General features: G+C 44.7%; 1 protein-coding gene across 1 annotated transcript; it reads left to right on the top strand.

The window, feature by feature from the left end:
* Window positions 1-14: 14 nt before the first annotated feature.
* On the top strand, window positions 15-14,799 carry LOC149346964 (target of rapamycin complex subunit lst8-like). Its single transcript, XM_089586778.1, has 8 exons — window positions 15-256; window positions 603-654; window positions 2,599-2,761; window positions 4,220-4,370; window positions 5,556-5,633; window positions 6,332-6,456; window positions 8,175-8,416; window positions 14,607-14,799. Exons 1-8 carry the CDS (start codon window positions 128-130, stop codon window positions 14,717-14,719), a joined length of 1,053 nt encoding a protein of 350 aa, XP_089442904.1. The 5' UTR covers window positions 15-127; the 3' UTR covers window positions 14,720-14,799.
* Window positions 14,800-15,299: the final 500 nt, after the last annotated feature.

The following is a 15,299-nucleotide window of genomic DNA, read 5'->3' as shown; positions in this document are numbered from 1 at the left end:
TTCACTGCGATTCTGTTATCGTTTTTGAGGGCAGACGAAACTTGACTGTTTATTTACCTTCAGCAGCCCCAGGAAGCTTGAATTTATTTCTCGATGACCGTGAATATGCTGTAGCCGATTTGCCAGGATGAAAGATATGCTTGCCGACGGCGCCGGCGACCAGGTTATATTGGCGACGGGCGGCTACGACCACAGCATTCGTCTATGGCAAGCGCACAGCGGCTTGTGCCAGCGGACGCTTCAACACGCCGACTCTGTATCCACACATTTTGAAGAGCGTCTTTCTCCTCTTTTTTTTTTTTTGCTTAAACGTCGCTCTGTACAGCGTTATTTTGCATGCTCTTCCATGCAGCGATATTTGACCGTCAGCTTTTGACGTCCCAAAGCGACTCAGGCGATGAGGGACGCCGTAGTGAAGGGCTCCCGGAATTTTTGACCACCTGGGGTTCTTTAACGTGCACTGACATCACACAGTACACGGGCCTCTAGAATTTCGCCTCCATCGAAATTCTACCAGCTGGTTCCATGAATGTGTGTGCCGTAGTCATACTGCGTTGCTCAAGTTATTGCTCTGTGTCGTCCTTGAATCCTTTTTTTCTCAGCAAGTCAACGTGCTTGAAATCACGCCTGATCGCCAGCATATAGCTGCTGGAGGTAGGTTGCCTTCGAATTAACATCCTCTAATGGGCTCTGTCAAAAACAACCATTTCGATCTTTCGCAAATACTAACTAGAACCAGTCTCGCACCATTTGAAATAAACTCGGTTGAGGTTGTTTATCGTTGTGTTTGGAATTCTAATTAGGCTTATTCAGTAAAGTATGCAATCCACATTGTGTCATTGTAGACATACATATGTTTTGTGGTGCGGGACACAGTCCCAGTCTTTACATCTTTCAGAGATTGCCTGCAGACAGGCTGCATTAAAGTTCCTTTGCCGGAACTTTGGCCCACTAGTGCCCGGACAGAATATTGAAGCAGGTCTTCTATGCGGAGCATTTAGTGGACACATATTTAGGGTGTGCAAACTGCACTGCATTAAGTGTGGCTCACAACTCCTTGAGGGGTCTTATGCGAATTCACTATGAGCATCGAAAGTGCCTGAAGCCATCAGTTTCAGCTGCAGTATTGCATACACTCAAGCATCGACCAGAAGCATAAGCCCCATGTATCGTGCATCTCACCTCTGTAAGTTTGATCATGTTGGGCTCTATGTGATAATTTCATGAATCTGCAACGAATCCTCAAGATCTAACTGTACTTTTTCAGTCTGTGATCGCTAGTTGTTGTCCTTCCTATCAGTTCATGTAACAGTTCCTTAAGAGGAAACTCTAACATGGGCTTAAAAGAGCTAAAAAAGATTAATACACAGTGCTCTCGCTTCCAACTGTTATTCATCATGTGAGGATTTTATACCGTCAAGGTTTCTGTGTGCATGCTCACTGATGACTTTGCTAAGTTGTGCAGTAAATGACGTGTCTGTTCTTATCGAGCGCTCATTGCGTCAAGAAAAAATGAGCTAAATTTTTATTTTTGGAGAACAGTATTGAAATAGTGGTCAAAAAATTTTCACTTGTTTGTGCTGTTTTTTCTGCTTCTATGATTTGTTGCGTCATTTGGTTTTTGCACCCAAAAAGCAAGTCACGTCTCTGAAACTCAGGCGAACGGCTTCAGTTGTGACAGTGAAAGACAGGAACAAAGAAAAGACGGACACCACAGCGCTGTGGTGTCCATTGTTTCTTCGTTCCTGTGCTTCAGACATTTTATACTCTCTTGACTTTTCATTCGAACGTTTTTTCGATTGTGCAATGTAGCAGTTATCATTCATCAAAGGTACTTATACACAGCTTTTATACACAACCCTTGTGCACTTTTTCGCCCATGTCATGCCATAAAAACTAGCCCAAATCTTAGCACTTGGGAAGCTTTAGTTTGGGTCACCTTCAGATATACGAAGCACAAAAAAAGAACGGTTTTCATTTGTTAGTATCCTAGCTGTACCAGTATGAATGAGTTATGCTGCTTGTGAAAGAAGTTTGCAGCTATATATGGGCCATGGTCCGGGGTGTCCTGCATTACTCCGCTAGCCAATCACAACCGTAAACAAAATCAGCTTTTTAATGTTTGACTTTATTAAACAAGTCAGGTATCAAAATTCTAGAGTGTATAACAAGAAGTGTTTTAACAATGCACTACTTTTATGTTGTGGAGGAATTCTGTGTGTGGAGGCTGAATGTGGGCGGAGCTTCACTGCAGACTTAAGTTGCTACCAGGGAGAGAGTTTTGATTGAGGCCCTCCACTGGTTGTAAGACAGGATTCTGGAAATCTTCAGCTTTCAAAGTTCTTTAGTTTCATTTTAGTTACTCATGCAGCTTTATGAAAACAATACATTATGAAAAAGACTTTTATATACTGGTTGCACAGAGCACAGCTCAGTGCACCTGATAACTTGTAAACTTAATGGAAGAGAGCACTTAGGTCAATAGTAATGTTAATATAGTAAGTTGCAGTAGGCAGTAACACTGCATTATTCTCGATGTAGCCCTACCAATAGATCAAATGTAATGGGAAGGGCATCCTTCCTTTGTGGTGGTTCCAGGCTACCAGCACATTCGCACCTATGACATCAACTCGACAAACACAAACCCAGTGATCAACTATGAGGGACTGGGCAAGAACGTCACTGCCCTGGGCTTTCACGAGGATGGTCTGTGGATGTACTCGGGCGGCGAAGACTTCTCAGCCCGCATCTGGGACTTAAGGTAACACAGCAGATGAATGGCCTTATTCCTTCACTAAGCATAGCAGCGGAAGCAGTTATGCCCAGGTCCTGAAGTAGATGCTGCTACTTGTTGCGTGCAAAAATGTGCGAAGGTAATGGAGACTTGCTTCTGTCTTGTCTGCAGCTGGTGAAACAGGAACACAGTTCTTCCATGGGCATGTGTTACTGCTATGCAGTGGGCGTGGTATAATGGCTGACAGTGTATATGATGAAATGTTCAGTGTGATTCTGTGAATAGTGGGAAGTGATAGGGAACTAGTAAGGAGACACTTTAGCTCCGCCTTTAGCTCCGACTATTCTGCCTGTTGATCGCATATAGTAGGTTACAGTGGTGCTATTAGCGTCGGTAATACCACGTATATTCCGTTTTTTAGTATTTAATGTCCTCCCAAAAACAAATTAATGGCTCTGATGGTGTCCCCACACAGTGGCGGGTTTCAGCAGCAGATATGACATCACCTGGCGCGAGCTTGATGATTGTCCAAACAGTAAATATACTGCAAATTGTGTGAATAAATAGAGAAACATTTTGTCACCTGTCTGCTTTTTATATTAGATCAACAAAAACAACTTGTTTGTCTTAGATAAAAGCCCTGCAAAGTAAGTAAAATAAAAATACACCACCAGAGGCTCTGGCATGGAAACGACGCTGCCAGTCTCAGCAAGAACGAGTTACAGAGAGCAGGCAACCGTGGAGGGCAAACTTCCGTGACGTGCTCTGGCAGGCTGTTTTGATTGGTTGCGCCAGGTGCCTTCATTGGGAGAGTGAAATAGGAGTGGGAAGCCCCGACAAAATCGAGTTGAGGGCAGTGTTCTGTTTGCTTGTATTTTGAAATTTCCTGATTGAATAACTCCCGTTCCTGTGCATCGATTCCTGTAATTCTTTTTAAGTCAGCGTGTGTGTGACATGAAGAATCCACCTGAAGTATAGCCGGTATCCCCCCAAGCAGTGTTTCGCAGCCCCTTTAAGGGTATGACGCGATAGCGTAAGGGGTTAATTCCCACAATGCCGGAGGTCGTTCTATACTTTACATTCATAGATCCCTGGGAGTCCTCATGCCCCTCTTGGCGCAGTGGTGCACAGGTTAAGCGATGCGCCACTGCTGTGCGATGGCAGGTGCTCCCAGCGGTAGGGCTTGTGTGGCCCAGTTTTCTCACTCTCCGGTGGGCAGGCTGTGATGATGCCGTGAGGTCACGTGACCCAAGTTACCCGCCTTCCTTCTAGGTTGCTCTGGGGACCACCTGCAAGAGCCATGCCTGTGATTTTTTGCACACGCCGATGTCGGATTTCCTGCGCCACGAGGCTTTTAATGTTATTGCACTAAAAGAATAGAATCAAAATGGAATTGTTTCATTTTGCCATCCCAACGCAGTCGGAACTCTTGCCCTGGACTCTGTCTCGTGTGCTAAAGGTGACACCCTGTGTCCTCCGCATCAGGTCGAGGGTGCAGACTGGCCAGCGTGTGTTTGAGACCAACGCGCCCGTCAACTGTGCCTGCCTCCACCCCAACCAGTGTGAGCTGTTCATTGGCGACCAGAGCGGCAGCGTATACATCTGGGACCCCAGGACGAGCCACAACGAGCAGCTCGTACGTTGGCATCGATCGTCGTCCACGGGGCGCTTTGGCCTGGGAGGCATGCATGTCAGTTTGTGGGGTTGCAGGCAGCTGCTGTCTGTAAAGGCAGCAGTTATGCTACATGGTTTCTCTTGTGAAAGAATCCGCTCAGTGGACGTTGATTGCTGCAACGTTGCCGGTGGCATGGTACTAATGCAATTTTTGCTAAACCTGCCATCTTGTCTCGGAATATGGAACAACAGTTTACAATTGGCAGCGAGGCACTGGAAGTGTTAAGGGAACACGTGTGTTTAGGGCTGGTAATGACCACAGATCTTGATCACGATAGTTAAATAATAAGAATAAGAATTGGGTGAAGCACATTTGGCATTTCTCAAATCATGAATCATGAAGGTCCCACGCCCCAACGTCATTGTTATTTGATCACATTTACAAATCAGCTAAGTGGCGCTAAAAGGTCCCCTGAATTGTGTGTCGACCAAAGGGGGCACCACACAACATCGCCTCCCCCTAGGAAATAATGTTAACATATTGCGAAAAATACTGCTCTCTTAACATGTGCCGCGAGACAGCAAACATTCTACAATGGTCACCAAACAGAAACTCTCCGATTTTATGGCTGTACTATTTCTGTTATGACATGTTGAAGGTACACAAATGTTTCATTTCAGCAGTCATTACACATGGATATTGGCAGTTTACCAATATCTGTCAAGAGAAAAAGTGTTACCGGCATTAACTTATGGGGCAGAAATGTGGAGATTAATGAAAAAGGTTCATCTTGAATTGAGGACAACACAGTGAGCTATGAAAAGGGAAATGATAGGTGTTACGTTAAGAGCCGGGAAGAGGGCAGAGTGGGTGAGCGATCGAATACGGTTTGACGACATCCTCGAAAATCAAGAAGGAGTGGGCAGGGAATGTAACGCGGAGGCTAGATAACCGATGGTCGTTAAGGTTAACGGAGTGGATTCCAAGAGAAGGCAAGCGTAGTAGCAAAGCGGCAGAAAGTTAGGTGGGCAGATGAGATTAAGAAGTTTGTGGGGATAGGGTGGCCGCAGCTGGCTAAAGAGAGGATTAATTGGCCGTACAACATGCTTTACAGCCGGTCATGCACCTTGAACTTGTCATGAGAGGTTTATCTGATGGTTTTTGTCGGACCGATCTGTCTTTTCTTTCTCTGTCCCTTCCAAACAGACACTGGACCTGGATGTGTCAGTGCAGCACCTGGACATTGACCCCAGTGGCCAATACATGGCTGCCATCGATAACAAGGCAAGCTGTCCTTTTTTTTTTCTTTTTATTAGCTTTTCTGGTGTCGCAGCAAAACATGTCAGTGAATTCCAAGTCGGTGTGTATGGTGCTTGTGACTGCATGTTTGAATCGTTTCCCTTCAGTGAAGTAAATAATGAGCTGAGATGACAGCGATCGATCGGAGAAGTAGCACGCGAGACATACCGGGCATTGCATTCTCCAGGTGGTGTTTTGGTAGAAATGTGCATGCAGTGCACAGACAACGGTGTTGCAGTCCATTTTTTTTTGCTATGTGGATGTAACATTGAACATTTGAACATGCTGAAATGTGCGTGCTGATATGACTTGCTTGTTAACCATTGCTTTGCACTGTGGAGAGGCACTGCCATCTGGTAGCATCCAGGTGAAATTTGGACAGTTGTTTCAGCTTCTTGCCACTTGGGGCCGCCACCTGATATGAGCTGCTGATGCACACAAGTTGCAGTTTTACGAGATTCAAGGCACAGTTTCGACATCCACAGTGTGGGAATATGCCTACCCTCTTTGCAGGGAGGCAAAACCGCTTGACAGTTTCACTTCGAGCTACGTCAGTTGTTCGTTTTGCAGACACAAAGGGCGACTCGTGTTCTCAATAAAGCCAGGTGTTTGCAAAGCATCAGAAGCGTTCACTCTATGCGTCTCTCCTTGCCCTTTCCATGCCCTCTCTTTTTCACCACCAGGGCATGTGCTACCTGTTCCTGTTGGGCAACGGAAGCGACAGCCAGATATCAACCCCCGAGCGGCTGCTGAAGTTTGCGGCCCACAAGCGCTACGGCCTCAAGTGCCGCTTCAGCTTCGACTCCGAGTGAGTTGTCCCCTGACAGGGCGCACACCAGCTGTCAATGAGACGCAGTAGTGCTCGGTTTTCCATGGTTACTATCGGAAATTACTGATGGGGACATTTATGTTCTAGAAAAGAAATGGAGTGGGGGGTGGAGGGAGCATTTGGCGAGGCCGGTATTATGACTGGCAGTTGTGCCATTTGGAGAGGGGGGGGGGGGGATTTCTTGGTGTGGCTTGTTTAATGTTATCCGTAACTTTAATGTGCATGGCTTTGATGAAATGCGTGTTATTTAACGAACTTAAGTGCAAAGTGCTACCATTTAAGACCTGTCTGCGTTGGGAAATTTTCTGGGTTGTTGGGCAATTTATTCAATACTACACTGGGAGTTTTAACTAAGGAGATGTACTAGTACAGTAGTCTCCTCTATGTTATGGGAAGCGGCCGCAGCTTTGTATGTCCGCAAACTGAGTCTTAGTTATGCATTTAGCGATTACAGTGAATATTATCTGTGTCTGTGTAGCTTGCTGGTATATCTAAGAAATAAAATTGCATATTGTGCCAGTATAGCTCAAGGATTGGGCCCTGGATTCAGAGGTGTTAAATTCTTCACCAAAGTCACATTCCATTGACTTTTGACAGCTGATCTCCATATCAGTGTTTGTAACTGTCCTTTCTTGTGCATTCCTGTGTGGAAAAAAATATGTCAGTTTTGCACTTTGTACTATGACCAACTAAACTGAGGTCTATCTTGTATTACACAACTCTTTCTGCATCAGTGTGATCTAGGGTGTTTTCTATTACAAGTGTGGGATCTTCAATAACATAGTGCCATGACCAACTAAACTGAGGTCTATCTTGTATTACACAACTCTTTTTGCATCAGTGTGATCTGGGGTGTTTTTTATTAGAAGTGTGGTGTCTTTAGTAACATAGTACAAACTTCGTATAGCTATTCCAGTAGTGCTGGCATATATTGCCATTATTCGTTTGATGTCTACTTTTATTTAGTTTGTTGAAATTGCAGTCCATTGAACCTAGTGGACAACCAAAGACCACTACGCTAAGGCTACGCAATATGTGCAGTGATGCGAGCTGATAATAGGTAGAGACATGCATAGAGTGAATGGCACGTGAAGTGGTGAAATAGTTGTGGCTTAACGCCTGGCTTTGTGTGTTGTTTGAAAGCTCACTTCTTATTAATGTGCACGCACCACCTGGTATGCATGGTGCTTAGACTTAATGTTAACAGTTTGCTACCTGCTACCTAATGTTTGCTACCTGAATTGTATCTGTACGTTTTTATTTTAATTTTGGTTTCTCAGAAAGCAGTGGACTGGAAAAGCTGGGGTGGTCCTGTGAGCAATTTAAAGCCTTCGTCAAAGATGCACAGGCCACAGAGTTTTCTTCTGAAAGCTGTGTCAGTGGGGCTTCAAATGGTAATGGTTCTCCTCGCCACCAAGAGATATGGAGAACTGATGATGCAGAGCAAGCCGCACTTCCTGGCCTAGAAGCACACTCAGTAGCTGGTACATTTTTGACAAGGGCTGTATCCAGGAACCACCTTGTTGTCTTACAAGTTGCCACATCATAATTAGTCTAGTTATTTGTTTATGGCTTGCTAGAACGACCTGTTCTCTGATTCCTGTAGTACGTATTTCATCTTTGTTACATTTTATAGCCACCCCACAGTGCTTCACGGTTGAGACTGTTGCGGCTATTTGAATCTTCGTTGATGGCAGGCTATTGGCGACTTCGTCGGCTGACGCAACGGCGTGCATCTGGAAGGTGTCGGACCTGCTGGCCTCTGGTGAGGACAGTGGACCCCCCGAGCGGCTAGTCCGGCGGAGCTCTTCGCAGTCGTCAACGAGCACCCGGGCCTGGAATCTGGCCGACACCCTGCCCATGTCCAAGATGACCAATGCCAACCAGCGATGGGTCTGGGACGTTGCCTTCAGCTACGATGCACAGTTCCTCATTACTGGTGAGCAGGAAGAAATGGTCAGCCTAGCAGAGCTCAGATGCATTGTTTGTGTTTGCCCTGTGGCTCTTAATTCAGAGCTGCAAAGAGCTTGTAAGCGCCGCCACTCACGTGCAGCTTGTGCAGGAATTTTGAGGTGAACGTTAGACCCTTTGGTTTCCCACAGCTCTCACTTTTTGCTAGTACGTAAAGTGAATCATGCCTATTCAATATGTCCAGTACTAATCTCTGTGCAATAGTTTCTGCATTGGCATTCTGCCTACATTGATGGTGCAGGCCTTGCTCATAACTGCACCTAATTGCGTAAACTAAGCTTTCGTCAGCATTATGTTGCTATACCACACCTGTAAGCTTCCGAGTCACCTTAATTGCAGTCTACATGGGCTGACGTGCAGTACTAATGGCCGAGGACCTTGGAGTTGGGAAATATTTGCTGGAAGTTTAGTACATCCTTGTGTTGACCACTGAGGTATTTTTCCAGAAAAACAAGGAAGTAAGAAAGAGCTTCTGAATTACTTCAGACCTTTTGAGTTCCATGGAAGTCAGCTTGTCTGTTTTTTAAATACAGCCCGATACCGTATTTAACGAGAGCATGCTCTTTAGGAGAATGTCTGAGAAAAACAAGTTGCAGTCATTAGCTTGCAGTGTTGTGACTGGTTTCAGTCATCTGCTTTAGCAACGCTAGTTGATGAGCTTGCCATCTGGCATCAAAGAACTTTCTCTGAACTGAAACAGTATTGCTTCTGAAGCGTTTAAATTTTTGTTACTTGTTCTTTCAGTAAAAAAAAATACACCTTTGCTAACTTGGAATCATAAAGCAATCGTTTCATTTGGTTGAAAGCAGCCTTATTGGCGCAGATTTAAACTAAAGCTAAAAATAACTAGAAACACGTGCACAAAGTTTATCTTTGTGGGTTTGGTGCAGTGAAAAGTGCAGTGAAAAAGAGAGAGAGAGGTTAGAAGAGCAACTGCAGGATTGGTCATTTTTTGTGGAAGCACTTTACCTTGGCAAGTCCACAGAATCCCCCCCCCCCCCCCCCCCCTCCCAAATAAATCCTGGCATGCACATCTAGTCAATTGGACAAGGAAGTGCCACTGTGGAGTGCATATATGTTTTCAAAACCAAGGGTCGTGAAAAGTTGCAGCAGTACCAAGTAAACAAGGGAAAACAACTAAATGGTGCTGAAAACAAAAACTGTGGTAGAAAAAATGCATTTGATGATGGCTGAAATATCTTTGCCAAGCTCTGTAGAGTAGAATCTTAATGGTATGATCACTGCTGATGCAAATTTGAGGATGATAACAATGCGTGGGCATCCCTGGCCAGGGTGTATTATGTACAGCGTGCAGAATTTCGTATGTTCCAAAAACTCTCCTGTGCCACTATGGTGATATGAACGTGTAAGCCGCATCTGCACTCTTGAGCACCAAGTGCTCCCCGCACTTGGCTGACGTCACAGTCGCCAATCGCGCAGTATGCAGCATGAGCAGCGATCGGTTGCACGGCCTTAAATACATTGCCAGATTTTGTTCTTTTTTGGATGACTCGAATTTCAGAGAGTACAAATATATTTTGCAACACTTGAGGTTCATATCATCGAGATTCAAACTGTAGAAGAACAGCAGATTGGGCTAGTTGGTGTAGATTCATAGTGATGGTTCAACAGCGCAAACACACACAGACCAAGAAGGAGACAAGACACACACAGCGCTGAACACAGCTATAAGCGGAGAAAGAACCGCTGGGTTGGACAAGTCCAAATTATAACACATAAAAGACGCCCATGTACAAGAAATAAACTGTAGAAGAACTGCAGATTGGGCTAGTTGGTGTAGATTCATAGTGATGGTTCAACAGCGCAAACACACACAGACCAAGAAGGAGACAAGACACACACAGCGCTGAACACAGCTATAAGCGGAGAAAGAACCACTGGGTTGGACAAGTCCAAATTATAACACATAAAAGACGCCCATGTACAAGAAATAAACTGTAGAAGAACTGCAGATTGGGCTAGTTGGTGTAGATTCATAGTGATGGTTCAACAGCGCAAACACACACAGACCAAGAAGGAGACAAGACACACACAGCGCTGAACACAGCTATAAGCGGAGAAAGAACCGCTGGGTTGGACAAGTCCAAATTATAACACATAAAAGACGCCCATGTACAAGAAATAAACTGTAGAAGAACTGCAGATTGGGCTAGTTGGTGTAGATTCATAGTGATGGTTCAACAGCGCAAACACACACAGACCAAGAAGGAGACAAGACACACACAGCGCTGAACACAGCTATAAGCGGAGAAAGAACCGCTGGGTTGGACAAGTCCAAATTATAACACATAAAAGACGCCCATGTACAAGAAATAAACTGTAGAAGAACTGCAGATTGGGCTAGTTGGTGTAGATTCATAGTGATGGTTCAACAGCGCAAACACACACAGACCAAGAAGGAGACAAGACACACACAGCGCTGAACACAGCTATAAGCGGAGAAAGAACCGCTGGGTTGGACAAGTCCAAATTATAACACATAAAAGACGCCCATGTACAAGAAATAAACTGTAGAAGAACTGCAGATTGGGCTAGTTGGTGTAGATTCATAGTGATGGTTCAACAGCGCAAACACACACAGACCAAGAAGGAGACAAGACACACACAGCGCTGAACACAGCTATAAGCGGAGAAAGAACCGCTGGGTTGGACAAGTCCAAATTATAACACATAAAAGACGCCCATGTACAAGAAATAAACTGTAGAAGAACTGCAGATTGGGCTAGTTGGTGTAGATTCATAGTGATGGTTCAACAGCGCAAACACACACAGACCAAGAAGGAGACAAGACACACACAGCGCTGAACACAGCTATAAGCGGAGAAAGAACCGCTGGGTTGGACAAGTCCAAATTATAACACATAAAAGACGCCCATGTACAAGAAATAAACTGTAGAAGAACTGCAGATTGGGCTAGTTGGTGTAGATTCATAGTGATGGTTCAACAGCGCAAACACACACAGACCAAGAAGGAGACAAGACACACACAGCGCTGAACACAGCTATAAGCGGAGAAAGAACCGCTGGGTTGGACAAGTCCAAATTATAACACATAAAAGACGCCCATGTACAAGAAATAAACTGTAGAAGAACTGCAGATTGGGCTAGTTGGTGTAGATTCATAGTGATGGTTCAACAGCGCAAACACACACAGACCAAGAAGGAGACAAGACACACACAGCGCTGAACACAGCTATAAGCGGAGAAAGAACCGCTGGGTTGGACAAGTCCAAATTATAACACATAAAAGACGCCCATGTACAAGAAATAAACTGTAGAAGAACTGCAGATTGGGCTAGTTGGTGTAGATTCATAGTGATGGTTCAACAGCGCAAACACACACAGACCAAGAAGGAGACAAGACACACACAGCGCTGAACACAGCTATAAGCGGAGAAAGAACCGCTGGGTTGGACAAGTCCAAATTATAACACATAAAAGACGCCCATGTACAAGAAATAAACTGTAGAAGAACTGCAGATTGGGCTAGTTGGTGTAGATTCATAGTGATGGTTCAACAGCGCAAACACACACAGACCAAGAAGGAGACAAGACACACACAGCGCTGAACACAGCTATAAGCGGAGAAAGAACCGCTGGGTTGGACAAGTCCAAATTATAACACATAAAAGACGCCCATGTACAAGAAATAAACTGTAGAAGAACTGCAGATTGGGCTAGTTGGTGTAGATTCATAGTGATGGTTCAACAGCGCAAACACACACAGACCAAGAAGGAGACAAGACACACACAGCGCTGAACACAGCTATAAGCGGAGAAAGAACCGCTGGGTTGGACAAGTCCAAATTATAACACATAAAAGACGCCCATATACAAGAAATAAACTGTAGAAGAACTGCAGATTGGGCTAGTTGGTGTAGATTCATAGGGATGGTTCAACAGCGCAAACACACACAGACCAAGAAGGAGACAAGACATACAAAGCGCTGTGTGTGTCTTGTCTCCTTCTTGGTCTGTGTGTGTTTGCGCTGTTGAACCATCACTATGAATCTACACCAACTAGCCCAATCTGCAGTTCTTCTACAGTTTATTTCTTGTATATGGGCGTCTTTTATGTGTTATAATTTGGACTTGTCCAACCCAGCGGTTCTTTCTCCGCTTATAGCTGTGTTCAGCGCTGTGTGTGTCTTGTCTCCTTCTTGGTCTGTGTGTGTTTGCGCTGTTGAACCATCACTATGAATCTACACCAACTAGCCCAATCTGCAGTTCTTCTACAGTTTATTTCTTGTACATGGGCGTCTTTTATGTGTTATAATTTGGACTTGTCCAACCCAGCGGTTCTTTCTCCGCTTATAGCTGTGTTCAGCGCTGTGTGTGTCTTGTCTCCTTCTTGGTCTGTGTGTGTTTGCGCTGTTGAACCATCACTATGAATCTACACCAACTAGCCCAATCTGCAGTTCTTCTACAGTTTATTTCTTGTACATGGGCGTCTTTTATGTGTTATAATTTGGACTTGTCCAACCCAGCGGTTCTTTCTCCGCTTATAGCTGTGTTCAGCGCTGTGTGTGTCTTGTCTCCTTCTTGGTCTGTGTGTGTTTGCGCTGTTGAACCATCACTATGAATCTACACCAACTAGCCCAATCTGCAGTTCTTCTACAGTTTATTTCTTGTACATGGGCGTCTTTTATGTGTTATAATTTGGACTTGTCCAACCCAGCGGTTCTTTCTCCGCTTATAGCTGTGTTCAGCGCTGTGTGTGTCTTGTCTCCTTCTTGGTCTGTGTGTGTTTGCGCTGTTGAACCATCACTATGAATCTACACCAACTAGCCCAATCTGCAGTTCTTCTACAGTTTATTTCTTGTACATGGGCGTCTTTTATGTGTTATAATTTGGACTTGTCCAACCCAGCGGTTCTTTCTCCGCTTATAGCTGTGTTCAGCGCTGTGTGTGTCTTGTCTCCTTCTTGGTCTGTGTGTGTTTGCGCTGTTGAACCATCACTATGAATCTACACCAACTAGCCCAATCTGCAGTTCTTCTACAGTTTATTTCTTGTACATGGGCGTCTTTTATGTGTTATAATTTGGACTTGTCCAACCCAGCGGTTCTTTCTCCGCTTATAGCTGTGTTCAGCGCTGTGTGTGTCTTGTCTCCTTCTTGGTCTGTGTGTGTTTGCGCTGTTGAACCATCACTATGAATCTACACCAACTAGCCCAATCTGCAGTTCTTCTACAGTTTATTTCTTGTACATGGGCGTCTTTTATGTGTTATAATTTGGACTTGTCCAACCCAGCGGTTCTTTCTCCGCTTATAGCTGTGTTCAGCGCTGTGTGTGTCTTGTCTCCTTCTTGGTCTGTGTGTGTTTGCGCTGTTGAACCATCACTATGAATCTACACCAACTAGCCCAATCTGCAGTTCTTCTACAGTTTATTTCTTGTACATGGGCGTCTTTTATGTGTTATAATTTGGACTTGTCCAACCCAGCGGTTCTTTCTCCGCTTATAGCTGTGTTCAGCGCTGTGTGCGTCTTGTCTCCTTCTTGGTCTGTGTGTGTTTGCGCTGTTGAACCATCACTATGAATCTACGCCAACTAGCCCAATCTGCAGTTCTTCTACAGTTTATTTCTTGTACATGGGCGTCTTTTATGTGTTATAATTTGGACTTGTCCAACCCAGCGGTTCTTTCTCCGCTTATAGCTGTGTTCAGCGCTGTGTGTGTCTTGTCTCCTTCTTGGTCTGTGTGTGTTTGCGCTGTTGAACCATCACTATGAATCTACACCAACTAGCCCAATCTGCAGTTCTTCTACAGTTTATTTCTTGTACATGGGCGTCTTTTATGTGTTATAATTTGGACTTGTCCAACCCAGTGGTTCTTTCTCCGCTTATAGCTGTGTTCAGCGCTGTGTGTGTCTTGTCTCCTTCTTGGTCTGTGTGTGTTTGCGCTGTTGAACCATCACTATGCATCGAGATTCCACTGTACAGTGCTCCGGAGCTCCACAGACTGGCTTCAACATGTCAGGAGCACCAGAAAAGCACCCGTTGAGAGCTGCAGTAGTTGCTCATGTGCTTTTAGGCATGACTGTACCGAACACGAACAACCTAATGGCTGCTTTATCTTTTTTTCCTTCTACTTAGGCTTCAGCCCAGTGCACTGTTCATTTGTCCATGATTTGTGTGCAGCCTCATCGGACACTGTGGCCAGACTTTGGAGCGTCGCTGCTGGAGAAGTGAAGAGGGAGTACAGTGGCCACCAGAAGGCGCTGACGGCACTCGCATTCAGAGACAGCGCCTGACAAGCAAGGGCAGTAACGGATGGATTGAACGCTGCCTTGACTAGAGGAATTGGAGAACAATAAACAAGTCTTACATTAGCTGCCTGGCTTCGTGTTGGAAAACATATGTTTGGGGAGTGCCAGCTATGATATGTGGGGAGCACAAACCTCACTAACTTACCATAAAAAAAAAAAAAAATGCTGCGTGTAGGCGAGTACCGTTTCATAAACATCGCACCTTTTTTTCCCCAAGGCCACTAATGAAACTTCAAAGCAGCTGTCAGCATGAAAAAATTCTTCTTTTCAACTAACTTGCCAAGTCTTTCACTATGTCGAAATAATATTGGCTATTGCCTGAGAGTTACTTTAGCTTGATTTCAACTTAGCTTGATTTCAAAGACTGCATGGGCTGCTGTTAGGAACTTTACAAAACTAAATAAGAAGTAATGAAATCTCATTAAACCGACAGATTTGAACTTATCAAAACTGCTCGAATTTGGAAGGTTTCGTGCGGCTTCCAACATGTCGTTTTTCAATGGGTCCATTTGTTGTAGTTGTTCTCCCTGAAGGAATGGCACATACCCATAAGCTGTTTTTTTTT

Source organism: Amblyomma mixtum, chromosome 4, assembly GCF_055824585.1.
Source record: "Amblyomma mixtum isolate Tamu chromosome 4, ASM5582458v1, whole genome shotgun sequence".
NCBI lineage: Eukaryota > Metazoa > Arthropoda > Arachnida > Ixodida > Ixodidae > Amblyomma > Amblyomma mixtum.
This window is presented reverse-complemented; position numbering and strand designations above follow the sequence as displayed.

Excerpts from the sequence above, each read along its gene's own strand:
- LOC149346964 (XM_089586778.1), top strand. The coding sequence starts at position 128 with ATGAAAGATATGCTTGCCGACGGCGCCGGCGACCAGGTTATATTGGCG. Across the intron at positions 2,762-4,219 it reads GCCCGCATCTGGGACTTAAG|GTCGAGGGTGCAGACTGGCC; the intron begins GTAACACAGCAG and ends CCTCCGCATCAG. Across the intron at positions 8,417-14,606 it reads TGCACAGTTCCTCATTACTG|CCTCATCGGACACTGTGGCC; the intron begins GTGAGCAGGAAG and ends ATTTGTGTGCAG.